This window comes from Aedes aegypti, chromosome 2, assembly GCF_002204515.2.
Source record: "Aedes aegypti strain LVP_AGWG chromosome 2, AaegL5.0 Primary Assembly, whole genome shotgun sequence".
NCBI lineage: Eukaryota > Metazoa > Arthropoda > Insecta > Diptera > Culicidae > Aedes > Aedes aegypti.
In genome coordinates this window covers 314,482,990-314,504,963 of record NC_035108.1, presented here as the reverse complement: position 1 = coordinate 314,504,963, position 21,974 = coordinate 314,482,990, and the positions used below count along the sequence as shown (strand labels likewise).

Here is a 21,974-nt window from a genome sequence, read left to right as displayed (position 1 = left end):
ATAAAACAAATTACATTGCCGTTGCATTTCAGATATTTTGTAGCATATCTTATTGATGATTTTCAATTTTGGTTACTAAACTATTACATTGTAACTTACGCTTTGTTTACATTACATAGGTGTTGCATTTTTACTTGCATGTAACTTATCCTAGAGCTGTCAAAATGAATAAGTTACATTGAAATTGAATCTGTGGTTGCAAAGAAACAAATAACACGCTAGGTTACATACAGATTGCTAAGTCACATGTATGTAACAGCATGAAGTTTGTTTACCATTTGTCATAGGGGAAGGGGTGAAAAAATGAACAGGATGATAAAATGAACACCGAACTTGTTACTCATGAACAACAAATTTCAATAATTTTAATAGGGTAACGACTGTTTATTTCGTTCTTAAACGCTAACAGTTGGCGCCAGCGGCAAAAAGTACAGGCAACAACCTTTCGAACATTCAGCTTCTTTCACTGGCCGCCGAGCGACGACACTGTTGTTTGTATTCCTCCCACTGATCGCGCTACGCTGGATTCTCAAATTTCTCAAACTTTCAACACAAGCGCATGGAAGAATGGTAGTCGGAGAACTGTCAAAACGTATAGAAAATAATGAAAAACGTAAATTACTTGCAATTAGGAAACTGGATCAAAAAAGTAGTGATTAGAAATCAAGTGTAAATTGAATACATAACTTTTTGTGTTTAGTTCATCTTCCGTGGTGCTTTCTTTGCTTCAGCGTTTCGTTTTCACTACCACTGAAAAAGAACCATCTATTGCCTTTTCAGTTTTGAATATCGCCCTATTACGCACGGATGATTTAGAGCATGAATAGGAGTGTTTTTGTTGATACGGAGATAAATTGAAGTCAGAACCATGTTCAGTAATTAAACCTAATGCCACGCGGAAGTAACGCGCAAATTAGAACCTTACAAATGTAAATATTTCGCATCAGCATGTATCTACTCTTGAACAATAACGTCAGAACAATCGCCTGTAGGTATGCATCATATATGCAGAATCGATGAAGAGAAATCACTCATGTTAGTTAGGCCCTATTGAAGTGACAGCACAGAAATGCACAAGGGGCTACCATTAGCAACGCGGTTATTTTTTCCCAATTTTAGATCCACCTTCCCCCTAGTAGTCATTTGTGCATACACAAAATTTACTATTTGTATGGACCATGGTCATTGGGCTGAATCTCTCCCTTCCCCCAATAAACGACTACGTGATTTATGGATGACCCATAAGCACGCATTTTTTTTAATTGATTTATTAACCCTAGAAATACTCAAATGGATGGATGTTGTTTCTACTATTTGATAGAGAACATATTTGTACATTCGATTATAATAAAAAAAAACATATATTTCACATCTAAATCGCTATTTTCCTTATCATGGCCATATTACCCTCAGTCCCTAATATTGGCACAAATTGATCAATTTCTAAATTCAATTCGTTGATTCACCTCAGGACGCAAGATTGCATTATTTCCTAGCGTCTTTTAGTGAAAAAATGTTAACAAACTCGCATCTTGTCACCTTTATTCACAGAAGAGAAGATCGATGAAGAGAAATCGAACATGCGACTTGCGCTCTTATTATAGCACACGCTTGAATTTGCCTTTTTTCGAGCTATTTGAGCCATTTGAGCACGTCACAAACCATGTGCTTTCTTGGACGGAGCATTTAATTTTCATACTTTTGTAAGGTTCCAGTCAATTGGCTTAGGGGATTTTTGCACATTATTTGATGATTTTTCGGAAATTCTTCGTTTTTCCCATTAAAAGCAAGACGATATCATTTAGGTGTTCATTTTAATACCTCTTCCCCTATTGACAGCAGTGTAATCTATTGGCAGTTTCAGTATAGTTACACATCAGTTTCAAAATAACATAAGATTTCTGGGTGACTAACGTGTAACAAACGAGTAACTTGCTGACAGTGGTTAACACTACATGTCAGAAGTTTTCATACGTATTGTTAATTTTGATATAAGAACTTTACTATTTTATGACTAGTTATTGCTTTCATAGATATTTTTTCAGTGATTAATTAAAATTGTTGAATTTACAATTTGCAGCCTCTCTAACAGCTTTTTAATAGATGTCATCATTTCAGATTGGCTGTCCTCAAACAGTTATTCGGAAGTGTATCTGCAGCAAGATGAAATTAAATGGCGATTTATGATAGGCAACCCAGAAAATCCAACTGCGGGACACAAAACAACGTGATTTTGGATACACAATCTACACAAACAATTAAATTAAAATCAAAAACACTGCTGATTTGAGTAACAGTGTCAATTTCCATTTTTTTGCGTCAGTTCTAATGGAATAATATCTCAACAATCCAGGTATCATGAGTTATTCAATATAAAATTATTATCTATTTTATGAGCGCGTCAATTTTGAGCAAGTAAAATGATTGATTTCACCACAAAAACCAAATCGGCATGTTAAATCTATTATGTACTTGTGAATAATTACGCGTTCTAAAATCATTCGTATTTCTTTTATTGACATTCAATTCTATAATGGTTGTTCGGTTTCAAAATTGTCGGAAAGTAACAACAACTTCAACGCCGTTCCATTTATTTTGTCGCAGGAAAACCCATGCGTAATCAACAAATTACATAGCAGTCGCTTGTGAACTTCTTATGTAACGAACAAACAAGTTACATAAGGCTCGACTTTTTGCGCTTTTTCGGTTACATAGCAGTATTTTTCCATGTTGCAAATGTATCAGATTGTAACTATTGAATATGTCAAGTAGCCGTTGCTGTAAGCTACTTGTAACAATATGTGCTGCTTGGGATGGAATGTGTTGGCTAGGTTTTCCAGCAGAAACGGTTCCTGCAAGATCAAAACAGTGATTGCCTTTGAGAGGCGCGGGCAAACTCGACTGAAGATGATTATAGAAGAGGCGTGTAGCTTGAAGGACAAATTTCATTTCGGCGATGAATCCTTTGTGGACCACATTTGGCGTTCGTTTGATGGGGTTCAACTGCTGCCGCATTGAATCGAGAGGGGCAGCGGAAGAAGCTCGGAGTAAAGAAATGTTCATTGTGAATTATTTAAAAAAAACTCCGTCCTCATTGACAACTCCTGAACAATTTATTGATTTAAGAAAATATATATTAACAATTTTTGCTGCTCGGAAGCTAGGTATTCAGTAGATCCCATCGGGTCTACCTTGATGAAACTATGAGGCAGGGCATCAAATTAAGCTGTAAACCAGGATATTTTTGGAGAGGATTGGTCTATCCTTGGGTCTATCATATTCACGGAAGATATTGTGTTGTGCAGTGTTGTTGAATATGATGCTCCCTAAAGATTAGAACGGTTTTCAGTGAAATTGTATATAACCAAATACACATTTACCTACCCCTTCTCGAAAATGGCCATTTTTAGCGTTATGAAATTTGTGAATAAACCCTTATTGGGTCGTCTAGCAGACGTAGATGAGGCAATAGAGTCATTTAAATTACTCGCAAAAAAGCCGGTGCGTGCACATGAATAGTGACTGTATTGTAAGTTCGATCAATCGTTAATAAATGCAAACTGATTCCACTAACTTTTTACCGCGCTGACAATACAGTTTGATATAATAGCGCATGTAGTATCTTACCCCACCTGTCCCCGAATATAGTCGATTTTTGAACATTCCAACGCTTCTATCAATAAAGCGTGAACATTTGCGACAGTCATGTATCGCAGCTGCCTTGATTGAAAAAATACGATGCATGAACGTCCACGTGGGTTCTATTGAAATATGTGTGTGCTCCTAGATAAATTCGGGTTAAACGGCTTTTTTCATAATAGCAAAAAAATTGTATGCAACTCGTTGAAAAACTCAATTTTAGCACTCGGCGAGCCTCGTTGGATAAATGTACTACTCGTGCTGAAAAAATCATCATTTTGCAACTTGTTGCATAAATAACTATTTGAGCACCACTTGTGTAAACTTATCAAAGGTATATTTTGGTTAATTACCTTCGTATCAGAAGCATCGTAAGACGGTAATATTTAGGCAGCCTCTAGTGTCTAGCGTCGAGACTTCAGTATTTGTGTTTGAATTTGAATGGAAAGACTGTGGGGGAAGCTGCATCTGGAAGGGCTCTCCAATTTGATATATATTGGCGAACATCTTAGTCCAAAAATTCACCGTTGTTCTGAATTTTGTTACAAGAAAATGAGACACCATGAATTTTTTTTTAATGTAATTAAGAAGCAATGCTTGTTTTCATCCACAATCCTAAATTTATCACTAAAATACGTTTTTATTCGAGAATAGGCATCTCATATTGTTCAATATAGAATCACAATTCCGTTAAATGCGACGTAATCAGCAATCTCGGATGCCGCCAGAAAGTAGTTTTGAATGTGACGCTGTCCATCGTGCGTTTACAATTTGTCCATAGTAACACGGAGTACGTATTCTATCAATCTACTGCTAATGCACTGTAAAGTACCTGTTAAAAGATCAGACATAATTCGTGTACTTCATACTTGCCGCCCTCTAATGTTTAGAACTTACCCATAACTAAATTAATTTTGATACTCGCAATTATTATTGCGTAATAGTAAGGAATATTCATTCGTAGTACGAGCGGATTTTTAATCCAATTCGTAAAAACTAATTCAACTGAAAGTAGGTTATGATCAAATTAAAGCTGAATTTATGATTTTCAAATTTACTTCGATGAAATTTTGATATCGCGGATGATTGTCAAAACAAACATTTATGCCAGGTTGCCAAATTTGATAAAAATACAATAATATTGAGCAAGGTACACCTAATGGAACACAACGGCGCACATTTGTACCTAATGACTCGCTCAATACTCTAACAGGCACTTCAAAAAACATAGGCACGGCAAGAAGTGGGTTAAGCGATACACCCCTTGATAATATCCAATACAGTGTTCTGTTACAATATGTTAAATTGTTATTGAATTATATATTCAATCATGAATAATGTTGCTTCTACATTCAATTAAAATACGCTGTATTGTATCAAATATGGGGTCATGCACAAATTACGTCACGCTCGAGCCAAGCGTGACAAGCCTTACAAAACTTTCGGAGGACTCATACAAAAAGTGTGACAAAGGGGGGGGGGGGAGGGGGTCGAAAAAGTTGGCTGGTACGCTGATCTTAAAGGCCCAAACGCAATGATAGCGGAACGGCAATGGAATGCGGAACCGGTTCGCCAGCATGAACTATAATCAGCTTGTCGACTCAGTGTTGATCCAATTTCATTTGTTGTCAGCTCAGTCGAGATGTTGTGATTCATGCTGGCGAACCGGTTCCGCATTCCGTTGCCGTTCCGCTATCATTGCGTTTGGGCCTTAAGTACTGTGCAAAAGGATTGGTCAAGAAACGGAAAAACGTGCCGCTCAATCATTCCGCAGGTGTGGCACTTCGCTTATACTGGATCAGCTGTCAAAATAAGGGGACTGACACGGCTGTCATTCTTCATACATTTCGGAACTTCCTAACATCGTTTTGGTACTTCGCGATTTGGTATCCGTTTTCTGGTTGGTTTGCCCTAATTTTGCTCCTGGTTTTCGAGTATACAGCTCATACGCTATTAGTGCCAGTTTCTGACAATTAAACATATCGCATTTAATCGTTGAGTTTGACGACACATTTCATTTTTTCATCATTTTGTTTAATGGTTCAGCGAGGTAGCATTAATGTCTCCTACCTATAAGAGCATATGTTTTGTCCCTCCCAAAACAATAAAAACAAGAATACAGGTCGCCATGTTGTATCTATTATTGGCTCAAGTCACCCCCCTGGTCAAAAAAACTTTGGTAAAAAGAGATAAATTTTACTTGAGTGCTTTACGTTTCAGGTGCTTCTTCTTCTTCTTGGCATTAACGTCCCCACTAGGACAGAGCTGGCTACTCTGCGTAGTATTCTAAGAGCACTTCCACAGTTATTAACTGAGAGTTTTCTTTGCCTTAGTTGCCATTTTCGCATTCGTATATCGTGTGGCAGGTACGATGATACTCTATGCCCATGGAAGTCACGGAAATTTCTATTACGAAAAGATCCTGGACCGACTGGGGATCGAACCCAGACACCTTCAGTATGGCTTTGCTTTGTAGCCGAGGACTCTAACCACTCGGCTAAGGGAGGCCCCAGGCGCATACCACGCATTATTCGGGTGAATATTTTATGAATTTTGTATGAGCTGTTACATCATGAGGACATCCATCCACCCCTTTTTCAGCGATATGAAATTGGTGAATGGGCCTTTTTAAAATGGCACTGTTACAATACGTTATATTGTTTTTGTAATGTATTTTTTATCTGGGTGATTCCGACTTCAACCGTTGTGGCCATATTAAAATTCGATTTATTAAATATTTGGATTTTGGTCGTTGGTCATTTGGAACTATTACGCTAGTTTAGTTTCCTTCTCCCCATTTGGAACCGGTTCGAAATAAACAAGCCAAAACGTCAATCTCGCTCGTGGATCAAGGGAGGAGAGGCGCGCACACCGCAGACGCATCATCCGCCAGTCCCCCACCCATGTTATTCGGTTTTGCTGTCGTCGCATTTTCCTATACGACGACTAACTACTTCACGCGTAGTATTTTCTGGAGCGAAGAAAAGGTGATCAAGAGAGTGCAGAAGAAAGCAGTTTATAACGATAGCCTCCACAGCTGGAATATAAGCCAATAAAACGATATTACCGATGGCTGATAAGCGGCGCCCCAAGAAACGCAAAGATGTAAGTATATTTTCGGATGTGGTTCGCGAAAATAGGATTCGATTTTTGCTTCTGCTGATAACATGGATGGATGCCCAGAAAACACGTCAATCAACAGGAAGGAACCTCCTCAAACCTATCGTTAGTTACGAAGTGAAAGTTATGCTATTTTTCTCTGCCTGCTAGTAGGCTTTACGGTGAGGTGACGTTTGCAAAACTAATTACCATGCCTATTTGGATGACGGGAATTGCGATAAACTCGGTGATTATTATTTTGTTTTGGAATATTGGCACCCAACCCCCCTTCGGCGAATGGGTGGAGTTTTTCCTTATGGGTGGTTTCGGTCAGAGACATAACGGGACAGTAATTTGAGACAGAGAAAAATATCGTTGCTCGCGTTCTACGCGGTTGCTCTTATCGGTGCCTACATGAGGAAACATCCGTACGAATCAAGCGCCACCCATTATGAATGAGCAAGCACAGGGCTGGTAGCAAGACACTTTTTAGTAACTTGGTCACTTCTTTGAAGCTTTAGGTATTACAGTAAGGACCCGATTTTGTCGGGACCTCGATGAATTTTAGGCTGACAAAATGGGGAACCTGACAAAATCGGGTCATTTTATTTTGTTCCTGTTTTATAAATTTTGATGTGTTACATGGTTAAATGGACTTTTAAGAGGGCGATGGACATGGCCGTAGCCAGTTTTTTTTTTATCAGGGACTCCCCCCTCCCTTATAATGGTAATACAGGTATGTTCCGTTTTTATCACGTTCCGATTTTGTCACGCTCCGATTTTGTCACGTTCCGATTTCGTCAACAAATTACAGTGATACCTCCATGAGTCGATGTTCCATGACTCGATATCGACTCATGGAACCATACTAGATACAAAATTTCATGGTTACTATGATGGTCCCTTGAAACAGCTTTCCAAAGGATTGCAGTTCCATGACTCGATATTTCCATGAGTCGATGGTCCCTTCAATATCGACTCATGGAGGTTTCACTGTATTCCGTTTTTATCAACACACAAAAATTGATTTTTTTAGATTTTCAAAATGTTTTGAATTTAAACTAAATACTTATTTTGAAGCAATTGAAATGCTTTTTTATAGCCTCAGAGTTGAATTTTCGACATTTTGTTAATATTGAGCATCTACGATGCATGGTAGATGTCAAGTCATATACGATTAAATAAGGTTTGACTCCTTTTTATGCAATTATTCAATTGGAGTTTTCTAACTTAGCAAGGTCTATTGGATAAGATTGGCCCATCTTTCAACAATCGAGAGTTGCTCTGGCCACGTCCTAGCAACAACTGGAATTCGTATTTAGTTGAATACGTACTTAAGACAGTTGCAGAGACCTCTCCTTTTTCTTATATAACTTGAAATAAAATAATTTTCTATGTCAATTTGATAGACATATATACTCCCCTCCCCCTATGGTATGATTTTTTGTATGAAAATAAAAAATAATTTGTATGGCACTTGGGATATCTCAAATCCCCCTGTCTCCCCCCATAACCTATTACATGATTAATGGACGATCCCATATATGTTCAGTTCTTTTTGATAAGGGATGCATTAGGGAATGAACTCAAGAATGTTTGGGCAACGACAAGAGACATGATCAAGTTTATTTTATTCTTGATAAGACTGTCGACCTTGTTATATTTTGGACATTATCTTCTATCTCTCAAACTCGAAAGCATTGCACAAATTATAGCAAACAGCAATTGATTAGATCCTGTTCCAAGAAGATCCTGTTTGTAGAAGGTTTTGTTGCCATCCTAAATTTGCTGGAATCTTGATCTTTGAGCAGACCATGAACCCCTTCCCCAAATGAAGACTGAAAGGTTAATTAGGAGTCTTATACCAACAGCCATACGCTTATTCAGAAAACTTTACAAAAAAGTTTCTTACCAAAAAGTTCTTATTTGATGGAACTTGTTCTAGAGTTTGTACACTTTTGTGTTTTTGATGAACTACCCATAACTGCATATTTGTCACATTCGTCTTTTTGACAATTTCGAGTTAATACCGGGGAGAGTCATCAAGTGATAAATACTTTCGATCAACTTACTGAAATCTGTGAGATTGTTCTAGAAAATTTGAAAAAAATACCAAGTTGTTTTGTCACATTGGTAATTGTAACCGCATAACAGTCACATTGAGATTATACATCAGCCTCGTAATGCAGTAGCAACGAAAATTCTATCAGAATTATATTCTGAATTTTGACCCAATCTGCGATATGAGTTGTACACAATTTCAGCCTCAAATAAGCACTTTTGAATCCTCAGTGATGTTTTGAAATTTTAGTTCCCTCCCATACTGCAATAAAATCAAACTTGGTATTACATTTACTCAATGCCTACTTTTGTCGAATGTTACAAATATGCAGTTATGGGCAGTGAACTTCTATGTAAATAACAATGGAATGGTGTTTGAACGTCACGAAATGCCTTAAGAACGGTCTGATAGACTTACATGATTATTTCACTATTGCATTGGTCAAGTGTTCTGACGTGTTCGAGTGAAAGAAACGATTTGGAAAATTATCGGGAATAACTGGAAAAACACCTGGGAACTAATCCGTCGTTTTGTATGGGAGATTGCATGCCATTTTCAGCAGCTTACTTGATGGCAAAACAAAGCTTGACGGGACCACTAGTATTCAATATCATTTTTACTCAACAATAACCTAGAACTTTATATCATTATATGACGATGCCACAGATCTAATTTTCAAGAGCACACACATTACGGTTAGTTATTGCCAGTCTATTAGTGATCTAACGTAAAGCTAAAAGGCGATGGTGGTGCTGTCCTGGATTGGCGATTAGTGCATCCTTGTCGAAATTGGTAGTAATAACTTTAGAAGCAAGATCACCACAATCATTTTACTGTTAAATTTGGAAATTCAAAGCACAGTAAACCGTAAGTATTCATTTCAATTTGCAAAACTTTCACAACATAACTCCACATTTAATCATCAATCGGATGTGACCAAAAATGCAAAAAATGTACCTTGGCAAAAAAGCTCTCAGTTGATAACTGCAAAAGTGTTCATGATTCAGATGAGAAGAAGGCTCTGTCTCAGTTGGGATGTAATGCCATAGAGAAGAAGAAGAAGAAGAATAAGCAGAAGGATGAGGATGAATAGTAGAAAAAGAAGTTGTTTCTTGTTTTATGTTTCTTATAAAAAACAGCAATTATCTTGCCCCACTTCCTTGTAGTTATTTTTACAAATATGGCGTACCTTGTGATGCAAAGGGCATTTATGTGATTATCGTTTTCAATATTCTATATTACATTTATTGAAATTCAAACTAAGAAAACTAAAACTATTAATGATTTATTACAAAATCATATTGATTGATAGGCGTCTGCAATCAACTTTCAATACGAATCTATAAGAATGAACAATCTAAATGCTCCTCAGCTCCTCAACATCAATACTGTGCATTTATATGATGAAAATGTGTATTGTTTTGACATAACCGCAATTTTCATTTCAAATTTGCCAAAAATTTTGTCTAAGAAAATTATTCCGTTTTTGTCACGGTTCCGTTTTTGTCAACTGAAAATCGCTGATCGTGTTGATAAAAACGGAACATACCTGTATCGATTTTTAACACATAATAAAAGGCATTGCCATTGCCCCCTCTGGCTACGCCCATGCGTGCATGACATCAAACATAATCATCAATTTTAATGTAAACGTGGTAAAATATGACGATAACATTTTTTTTGACAAATTTAAAATAGGCTGACAAAATCGAGTCACAAAGCTGACAAAATCGGGGGTAGACAAAATCGGGGGCAGACAAAATCGGGGGCTGACAAAATCGGGTCAGTACTGTATGAATTATGTTTAGAAAATATGTTGAATCAGTATTCTGATGTAGGATTTTGAAAAACAAAAAGAGCACGTTTAACATACAAATGATTGAAATATATTTTATATTTCTATAATGCTTAATATATTTTATTTTATTTTATTGATGTACAAGGGGGTCAGGGGCCAAGTCTCCAGCATAAGTTGGAAAACTCACACCGTCCATAATACACCGAGGGGGTTTTGGAGTTTGGGAAGTAGGCAACGCAACATCTTTGACCAGAAGGTTCTTTAAGTTTTGCTTCTACTCTTGACTTCCAATACACGTATGAATGATGCAAGGCCAAAAGAACATGAATCAGTCATACATATAGCGGTAGTAAAGTGTTTTGCCTAAGGATTTGGAAAAGGAGTGATTATGTGTGGTGTTTTGTAAATAGCTCTGTGGAACAAGTTTGTTATTAGTTAAAAATTTAATTAATCTTATTCACCTTGCAATCAGTAATAAGAATATTTACAGAAACATAATACTTTCTTTTCTCGGCCATGTCTTTCCTTTCGGCTGCCCATAATAAAATTGCGTTGTATTCATAATGTATTGCAATGTTCAATTTACTAATATTATGATTATTTATCTCTATTTGAGTGGCTTTTCGCCCTTGGCGAATTTGTCATTAACTTACTAATATATAAAAACATATTGGATACAATAATATTTCAATACAATTGAATTACAGTAAGGACCCCATTTTGTCAGCCCAAAATTCACCGAGGGGCTGACAAAATCGGGTCCTTACTGTAATTCAATTGTATTGAAATATTATTGTATCCAATATGTTTTTATATATTAGTAAGTTAATGACAAATTCGCCAAGGGCGAAAAGCCACTCAAATAGAGATAAATAATCATAATATTAGTAAATTGAACATTGCAATACATTATGAATACAACGCAATTTTTAGATATTTTGTCCACTTTCCGTAAATTTGGCTATGGTGTGACCTCTTTTGTAAGGCTTTTTTATTGCTGAACAATGTGTTTATTAATCGTTATTTTAGCCTTCTTTAGATTAACTGCTCGAATGATATTGTGCATTCAGATTAAATTTAGACAAAGTTCATAAGAGAAATGAAATACCACCGACAAAAGTAAGGCAATCCTTATGCGACGGCGAAGCACCAAACTAGAATGCCGACGCCAAACTTGGCCTTAAGTGTTCGGTATATGAGTCAAAACGGTATATTGCTGTTTGCATTTGAGATGCAAATGTTGTGTAAACGTCCTCCAAATGCGGTAACACAAAATAATTAAAGGACACCTAGCAACGATTACATAAATCACCGCCGCCCTAGCAAGAAAAATCTATCTTTGACATCGCATTTCTTGTGAAAAATCTTACCGCGTTTGATGTTCCCGCTTTTGATTTGACATTTTTTATATACAATTACACCGCTATTCAAACGAAATCTGTTGTATCTGCCGAAATTTTCAAAAGACAAACCGAAATACACTTGTGAGTAAAAAGTTCAGCGAAACGTCTCACATTTCGCTCAAATCATGAAAATGTTCCTCATTTCGTCAACTCTAGAATTTGGTGTTTATGTCTATTTTGCAGCTATCATTTTAAAATGTATATTTTGAATTCAAATCTATTTGAAAACGATACCATACATTCGAAATGTTCAAAGCTGTCAAATACACTCCCGTGCAAAAGTTTGGGTTCACCCCAGAGTTGCACAATATCGGTCATATCAGCTGATGGCTGATGGACTAAAACTATCAATATCAGTTGCAAACTATCAATATCACTTGGATCTGACAACCAACAGCTGTGATGCGACATCGCACTCTAGATCACAATCACAGCAGAATGAGTGATCACGTGGTAATTACCCACGCTATTAATGTTTTTCAGTGACCAACACACAGTTTCAATCCATCTGCAGCACTATCAAGAATATCGTATTGATAAATTGCCAATTTAGATGCTTAATTTAAGGCTAAACTTGGGCCATCAGTGATATCCATAGTCTATCGCCATCAATGCACTGGTGATGGAGTAGAGAGTATGACGTTGATATGATATGGAACGATCTGAATTGTATCGCAGTCGGCCTGTACAAATCAGCAAATTTCGCGCGTTGATAGTGACAGCAAGCAACTCTGGTTCACCCCCTCAAAAACATACAAAAGTGTTCAGTCCATATCTCAATGATTACGCGTCCAATTGAAACTCTAAGCCCCATTCTTAAAGCAGAGAGCTATTCTTACTTCGTATGTATTTTTCCAAAAACATTTTTTGAATTTTGTATACTAAATTTTTACCTAAAATTGGGACATATTCCAAAAAACACACTAAAAAAATAAAACTGATTTCCTCAGTGATGGGATGACCAAAATTTTAAAACAAGGTGTCATTAGAATCGTAATCTTATTTTCTTTAAAGAGTACTCACGAAATTTTTGCGAAAAAATCTGAAAACTATTCAAAATCAATGAACCAGTGAGTCAAGTCATCGTGCAAAAGTTTGGGTTCACCTGAGTCGCGCGCAAATCATTTTTGTCAATATCTCTGCCATTTTTCAACCGATTTTAATAATTCATAGTTTTTTTCAAACGCAAATAACGGCGCGTATATGATTGCGGCCCAGATAGCCGTAGCGGTAGACGCGCAGCTATTCAGCATGACCATGCTGAGGGTTGTGGGTTCAAATCCCACTGGTCGAGGATCTTTTCGTAAAGGAAATTTTCTCGATTCCCAGGGCATAGAGTATCTTCGTACCTGCCACACAATATACACATGCAAAAATGGTCAATCGGCAAAGAAAGCTCTCAGTTAATAACTGTGGAAGTGCTCATAAGAACACTAATCTGAGAAGCAGGCTTTGTCCCAGTTGGGACGTAACGCCAGAAAGAAGAAGATATGATTGTTTTGAGATTTCACAGATTTTTCGTGTTTTAAGTAAGTTCAGGTGAACCCAAACTTTTGCACGATACGCCATACTGAGGGGTGAACCCAAACTTTTGCACGATGACTTGACTCACTGTTTCATTGATTCTGAATAGTTTTCAGATTTTTCCGTAAACAATTCGTGGGTGCTCTTCAAATAATATAAGATTACGATTCTAATGACACCTTGTTTTAAAATATTGGTCGATCCAATGCTGAGAAAATTAGCTATGTTATTTCAGTGTTTTTTGAAAAATGTCACAACTTTAAGTAAAAATTTAGTATACAAAATTCAAAAAATGTTTTTGGTTAAATACATACTAAGTTTCAATTGGGCGCGTAATCCCAGAGATATGGACTGAACACTTTTGTATGTTTTTTAGGGGGTGAACCCAAACTTATGCACGGGAGTGTAATAGTGCATTGTATTTCTTCAACATAGGCGCATGCATATATGTGATTGTGCGGAGTGTCTGTTTTACAATTAAACTGATTGTAGCTTAACTTTCAATAATTGAAATGTTAAAAAATGAGCATAAAACCTGTTACAACCTTCTGCAAATATATCCTTTAGGGTATCAACCAGTGTGTTTGTTATTCTGGACTCAATTGAAGGCGATCAACTAGTATACGGAACGAAACAGTGGCAAAGAGTCAATTTTCAATACATTTGGGACGAATATCCCATACAAACTTCAAATTGAATGCGCCAGCAGGTGAAGCATCCAATTGAGTTGAAATTTTGAGATAGCTTTTTTCTTACCCTAAGGCACATATCTAGGATGTGCCCCGGTGAGTTTTACGTTTAAGAGTTTAACAGTCGCGGCGCGGTTTGCCACTGTCAGAACCACCGCGTTGCTGTTGTGAACGAATAGCGAGGTTTTTTCAGCAGTGTTGTACAAAATACAACAGCGCGACGACTGAAGTGTTAAAAGTTTGTATAGAATAATTCTCGCATAAATTCTGATCTCGCCCTAAAAGCCATTGGTAACCATGTGTGTAGCTCATTGTTTCTGAGCATTTGAATGGATTTTCATGTTATTTAACAACGCTATAGTGAAGAAACGATCATTATCTACCTGCCCGTGATGTTGGTTTGGATGCTTATTCTTTCATTTGCTCAGAAACAACGAGCTACACACGTGGCTACCAATGGCTTTTAGGGCGTTATCTCAGAGTATGCGAGAATCATAAACATCAAGTGAAATGCTCGAAAATTGAGAAGAAGAACTTCTATTTACACACTTAGATTTGATTGCCATGGGTGCACCCCTAAGTCAAAGCTCATCTGTTTTATAACATTTTACAAGTTCACATGAAACATTTCAGAAAAACAACGACGATACTTTTTAAAATTCCATGGTAAATCCATGATCTTAGGAATTAACTAACATTTAGAATTGATTGATTTATTTGTTAAACTTTGCAAAAAAGAATACTGAATTTTATTCAGAGTTGAGATAAATCGAAGTTACTCCTCAAATCTTTAACACCTCAAATTTAGCCAACCAAATAGCGGTTCAAGCTAAAAGCTTAATCGATCAGTCGCCACTACCAGCGAGTAACTGATAGATCAAATATTGAGTTTGAATGGCTGTCTGATTATCTAACTTTGTGCTCTTGTAGATTTGAGGTGTGTCGGCGATTTATCTTCAGCCGAACTGACTGAGAGTCAGTCAGTCTGGAGGTTATCTAGAAGATTCTTTAAGAAGAAAATGAATCGAAGCCACACCTCAACTCTTCAAGCGCATAAATCTACAGAATCAGACAATCGTTCGGACTGAAAACTTGATCGATAGATCAATCGTTGAATCAAATTTTCAGCTCGAACCCCTATCTGGTTCTTTAGATTTGTGCTCTAGAAATTTTGAGGTATGGCTTCGATACATCTTCACCTTAAATAAATAGTTTATAAAATTACTGTTTATTCGTTGAAACTACCGCATTTATTAACTTTAACCTTCAACCCCAGTAAATGAACTATTGTAAATATTGCTGAACCATTTTTTCATAGTATTTTATTACAAACGAAATTTTCAGAAAATCTTTTACTGAAATGTATTAGCTACATATTGTCGACCTAATCCAGAAATTTCCTTGCGAATTCGACTTCGAAGGGTTTTTTAATTTCTTACTCTTTCAATAATTTTAATTTTAATCTTTTTCCATGAATCAAAAATTTACTTCCAGAATTTTCCAGAAATTTCGTATACTCAAAGAGATTAAAAAAGAATTCTACTCTGAAGAAATTGTGTCAAGATATCCTCTAAAACACTATATTCTAACCTTCTAACATGATCACGGGGAAACAGTACGCTGAATAGTGGTCTTTTCAGCGAGATTTTTAGGAATGAAGGTCCGCGTACCCCCGATTAGGAATCGTGACTCTAGTTGCATTAAAAATGGCAGCACGGAATAAAATCGAAAATGCTGGCACTAAAAAAGAATACCTTTCTTGGAATGTTGAGATGTATGTACCGATTTCCAAGGATTTTTTTCTAGACACAAACAAGTATTACTATTATTAGAAACAATAGCATATTTTATGTTCTAATATCAATGTGATACAATTTTCTGAGAATCCCGTTCGCCAATAATTCTGTGGTTTCCGCTGTTAAGCCTTCAATTTTCAAAGTATAAATATTCGTTTGGTGGCTATTTTCAAGATATGCACGGATATTCTAAAATATTTTCTGGCACAACTGATTTACAAATCATGAAGACGCTACGGCACTGGTTTCATGACTCGATATCGACTCATGGAACCATACTAGAAACAAAATTTAATTTTTACTATGATGGCCCCTTGAAACAGCTTTCCGAAGGATTGCTTTTCTATGACTCTATATTTTCATGAGTCGATGATCCCTTCAATATCGCCTCATGGAGGTTTCACTGTACATATTTTCCTATTTTCCTGAATATTTTTTTATGTTTTTTAAAGCTAGCACCTAAAACCTGTGCTAAAACCATTTGAAAAAGAATACTCACATAGCTTACATTTATATCGATTGCAGGAATACACTGGTCCAGGCGGTGCCGACCAGGAACTCGACAAAGCCACCAAAGAAGAGTACAAGGTGGCAAAATGGCTCAAATCGAATGTGCCGACCAAAAAGACCAAATTTCTGAACCACAATGTGGAATATTTCTCAGCGGTGCGGGCCGTCGATGCCCTGATGGCTTCAAAGTTCGCCCAGGGTGACAATTGCATGTTTCCCCACCGCCAGGCGGTACTCGATTTCATGGACGAAATGCTGCACCACAAGTTTTTCCATCGCGCCAAAAAGGTTCCGGTGAGCGAACAGGAATTGCGCGGTAAAAGCAAGAAATCCGACAAGGAACCCGAGAAGGAAAAGCCCAAAAAGGACGAAAAAACAACCGATGGCGGCGAAAGTAGCCACGCTGAAGGTGGAAAAGGAGATAAGGCTTCTGCGGACAAAGAAAAGCGCAAACGCAAGATTCGGTTGGAAATGCATCCGGAACAGTTGTTCGTCGATGGCCACGAAGCTTACGTCTGGTTGTATGATCCTATTCCAATGCACTACTGGATCTTTGGTGCCCTGTTGGTCGTCGGAGCTATCGTCATATGTCTGTTCCCACTGTGGCCACCTATGCTACGAAAGGGTGTCTACTATCTCAGTATAGCGGCTGCCGGCTTTTTGGTGTTTATTCTAGGATTGGCAGTGTTGCGATTTGTCCTTTTCTGTATTGTGTGGATTCTCACCGGAGGCAAACATCATTTCTGGCTCTTGCCGAATTTGACCGAAGACGTTGGATTCTTCGCCTCATTCTGGCCATTGTATGATGTAAGGCAGTACAGTAAATTGATCATAAACATATTTTACAAGTTTCCACTTTTCTCCCTTTTAGCATGAATACAAAGACGGAAGCTCCGAGAAGGACAAGAACAAAAAGAATAAAAAACGAAAGCGCGACAAAGATAGCGATGCCGAAGACGAAGGCACGGCTGCGGTAAATGTTCCGCAGAAGATAGAGGAAACTGCGGAACCTGATGCCGAACAGAAGAAACAGGAATCCGAATTGCGACACCGAGGAAAGGGCAAAACGGCTGTCGCTGCTGAAAAGGTGGAAGAAACAACAAATGCCAGCGATGGACATGAGGACGACGAGGAAAACGGTGTTGATGAAAAACAGTGAGTACTTGTACATTAGTTTATTATGTTATATCACTAGAATACAAAATTCGGCTTAGTATAAAACAAGGAATGATTTTAAAATGTGTTCTGTTGAATTATTCACGATTGCTCCGAACTTTAAACTCCTTCCGAAGAAGGATGTGTAAACCTACTTCTACCGTTGCCTCTCTTTCTCACGCGAAACAATCTCTTCACGTGCTACCAAAAGGGTGTCCATCCATCCGGAAAATCCAGGAAAATGCCTTGAATTACAAATAACCGGGAAAATACGGGAAATATCCAGGACATTGTACACACACAGGGAATTATATCAACCCCCTGAAGAAAGCAGTAGTTCATGAAGCTACCCACCTTGTACGTGGCGCTAGTGCAGGAGTGAACAAATTGAAGCTTTGTGCAAAGGAAACCCGCACGTAAGCGACATATGTCGCTTGACCAAAAAATCATGCGAACCGTAGAATGCCGGTTTGTACCAATTTTACGTACTTAGCTTAGCTTAGCTTAGACTGACTACACATATCAATGGTTGCTATACCGTGATTGACCGAAGTCAGTGAAAATGAACAAAGAATCAACTAGAAGTTTGGTTGGGATTGTCTAACCATTCAAAGTTTTTTTTAATTACAAAAATAAAGGTAAACAGAAAAGGGTGTTCTGAAAAAAAAAGTGTTAAAAATAAATAAATCATTAATCAGAGTTTATGTCGGCACTCACAGTGACGAACCATTCATAGTTTGTTGAAAAATCATACCTATATACGTCCCACCGTTGTACGATTAAATGTGAAGTCATGCATATTTTATAGATTAGAAATAAGAGCATGAAACGAGCTCACCAATTGATCCGTCATGCTTGACTGAGCAACAATCCACTTTTAGCTTCACTCGTTTGCTCGGCTATATAAAAGCACTCAGAGAAAATAGGCGCGCGACCCGAGAGGGAAAACAACTGACGACTTCTCGAGCTTTCTTGACGCACTGCCCAGGAGCAAGCGTCAAGGTCGAAGGATCAAAAAGAACTAATCGAACCCGGCACTTTTTCACTTTACCGACCGACGCGCTACATGTTTGATCCTGCCCTCATCGCCCGCCCCCGCAGGAGCAAACTTCAAGGTCGAAAGATCAAACACTACTCAGCTGTACCAATTTTAATTACTATGGACAAAACTAGAACTGGAAGTTTCACACGTAACTCGATAGGTAACTATAGTATACAATTCGAACTTCGCTACATTACTAACTTTCGGGGAAATGCTAGAGATAATTAACATGTGCTAGTATTTTCAAAAATATAATAATAATTTAGTATACCTAATTCTGTGAAAACTCGTTGGTTTCCTGGAGATATTTCAGGTGAATTTTTCTTGCAATTTTTAACGATTGTGAGTAGCTTTGAAGATTTGTGGCATCAAGATATTGAGCAGATTCAAAGGAGATCTCATCACACAAAATTGAGATCTTTGAAAAGTGTCTAACATCGTACTACATCGTATGGATTCGTTTAAGCTTGTTTTAGATGCTTGATAGCCTTTTAGTAAGATTTCTGATTCTTGTCCAAGTCCAGGATTATTTGCTTGGCTAGTCCTTGTTCTATGACAAAGTCGCTATAAGATCGTTGACGAGGTTTCGTATGGATTTCTGCATAAAAAAATCTTTCTGTCATTCTCAATAAATTTCTTGTAGGATACTTGATGAAAACATCGTGCTATCTATCAGGTATTCTATAGCATACTTTTGTTTAGTTCTTGACGAGATTCTTGGCTTTGATAGATTCTTGGGAAGGTGCTCTTTTGCCACAAAGCTTCATAAGAGTACAGTCAAATGTTTTTCGGCCAAATATCGTTTCTGTCAAAAAAAATCTGAATTTAACGAGACTTTCGTCAGATCAAGAATTTCTTGTGCAAACTTTTTGTTCTATAATTAAATAAAAGTTTGCTTTATAGATCTTTAATGATAGCCTTCCAGATTTTGCAATAAATCATTTAGGGAGCTTACGTATTTTTGGCCGATTTGTTCTCTTCGTCACATGTTAACACATGAATGATAGTTTTCTTGAACGATCTTTACTACTGGTATTAAAAGTAGCAATCAACAGGTTGAGGAATAATCCATTCATTTATTCATTGGTTCTACAACACTCGGATAGAGGAAAATTACATATTAATATCATATTTTACCATTGAAATAGAATGTATGAACGTCAAAATTGGTTATTAGTTTGTTCGAAATAAAAGGTAAAATAACGAAAATAATAACTCTACCGAGTTATAATGGCATAAAAACTGAAAAAAAGAGTTGATAGACACAAATGTCAATTTGGACAAATTGAGATGAAAATTTTTGAAAAATTAATGGAATCGTTCTGGTGGGTTTCGATTCCACGATTCGCCAGTAGACAGGGCGCGTTCGGTGGCGTAGTTGATTACGGTGAATCGTGGGATCGAAACCAGAACGATTCCATTATTATTCACTTTTCACAAACTTTTGTATGTTGTACTTAAACTTTTGCACGGGAGTGTATCTGACCTAGAGACCGTGTAGAATAAATTTTGAGACAGGTGAAAAATTTCAATAATTAGATTGGCTTTAAAACGGATTTTCAGCTCTTCTTCAAAATATAAATAATTTATTGCTGTACTTTCCTTTATATGGTGTGTATATTAATAGTAGAAGAGTTGCTGACCATTTCAATAGTTCCTAAAATAAATCCTCTACCGCCAAAACTTATTTTGACGTCTTTCTACTTTCCTACAATAATTTGTTGCATAGAATGGGTTCTTAGTGTGACGATTAAAATGGGATTTTAATAGTTTTAAATAGTTTTCAATTGTTATCTAGTTATATCAATAATTTCCTATCTCATTTTAAGTTCAGTAATAGCATTTCAACAAAAAATACATCTTGCAGCTCACCATCAGAAAGTGAATCGGAGAGTTCACAACGGTCCTCAACTGGGAAAGATTTCGAAATGTTGGACCATGAAGAGGTAGAAGGATCGTAAACCACAGCAACATCCCAACAGAACCTGATATCGCAGACAAACAGATAAGTTAATATGATAACAATGATACAAACATTTAAAATGGCACATTAGGTGAACTGATAATACAGCAACCGACATGGATAACCGGTATATTGACATCCACTAGACGCAGCCACACTATTATTGTATTTATAATTTATATTTTAATTTGTTTTTAATAGTTGCAACAAATTGAGTGAATAAATTAGAACACATTTTCAAATTGTAATTTAGTACTACAATGATTTGGGTGGTTATTGGAACCGGTGCAACTTCTCACGTGGTTGGAGCACTATTTGCTGCTTCATTAAAGTTGTAGAATTCTTAACTACGGCAGATATCCATGCAATAGGCGAACATGAATGAATCTACAAGTAGAAACTAAAAAACATATACGAAAACTGCAGAAATGTTGAATCCCCTTGAACATGGTCGATTTATCAAATAACTGAGAATAATTATCAATACGTGCATCGTTTGGCATTTTAGATGGGTATTACTTTTCATCACATATTATAAGGGGAAGCGTACAAATACATTGAAAATGCAACAAATGATTCAAGATTTATTCCATCCTGCTTTCTTGTTTGACAAAAAATAAATAAATAAATAAAAGAAACAAAGTAAAAACAAATTTATCCAGGATGATACTTTTGCTAAAGTAGAAACAAAATCATCCCTGTACTGATAACAGAAGTTGCAATGAAAATATTTAATTGAGTAGTAAAAGATGAGTTTTGAAACTTCTTTGTGCAAGCATCGGTGATGCGGAAAATAAATAAAAATATATATAGACATTGAAAACAATCCTTGATGATCCGAAAAGGGTCAGGAAATTGAGTACAAGCAATCCGCTGGTGATTATCACATCCTTGATTTATGCGCCTGTACGAAATGATCGTAAGTATAGAGGGCACTATGGGCGGTTTCCATACAGACTGGCGGCCAAAAATATTTTTTCCATCTCATGTCGTATTTATGAGTTTTATGATACAAATTTGATGTTTTATTTTCAAAAACAAGTTTTCGAGACTAACTTTTTAATAGGGCCTATAGCGAAATATTAAACTTTGTTACTTATAATGCATATAAGCCATTTATGCGATTAACGTTGTGCAAACCATTAGAAATATTAAAACTTACATAGAAATGATGATATGAATGATTTAGCGAAATTCAGTTATTTTCTAAATTAGTTTTTAGCTGTTTTCAATAGAAAATGGTTAAAAATATTGGAAAAATTCAAAAAGCCTTAAATTAAAAAAGTGCAAATTT

The 21,974-nt window shown here is 36.8% G+C and overlaps 1 protein-coding gene across 1 annotated transcript; it reads left to right on the top strand.

Annotated features, from left to right (window-relative positions):
- The first annotated feature begins 6,530 nt into the window (after positions 1–6,530).
- On the top strand, positions 6,531–21,506 carry LOC5573492 (translocation protein SEC62). Its single transcript, XM_001660848.2, has 4 exons — positions 6,531–6,744; positions 16,536–17,327; positions 17,392–17,675; positions 20,585–21,506. Exons 1-4 carry the CDS (start codon positions 6,709–6,711, stop codon positions 20,676–20,678), a joined length of 1,206 nt encoding a protein of 401 aa, XP_001660898.2. The 5' UTR covers positions 6,531–6,708; the 3' UTR covers positions 20,679–21,506.
- Positions 21,507–21,974: the final 468 nt, after the last annotated feature.

What these genes read in the sequence shown, in the direction of transcription:
- LOC5573492 (XM_001660848.2), top strand. Translation starts at nt 6,709, where the DNA reads ATGGCTGATAAGCGGCGCCCCAAGAAACGCAAAGAT. An exon ending in GCCCCAAGAAACGCAAAGAT is followed by an intron (nt 6,745 to 16,535) that starts GTAAGTATATTT and finishes TATCGATTGCAG; the next exon opens with GAATACACTGGTCCAGGCGG. An exon ending in AACGGTGTTGATGAAAAACA is followed by an intron (nt 17,676 to 20,584) that starts GTGAGTACTTGT and finishes TACATCTTGCAG; the next exon opens with CTCACCATCAGAAAGTGAAT.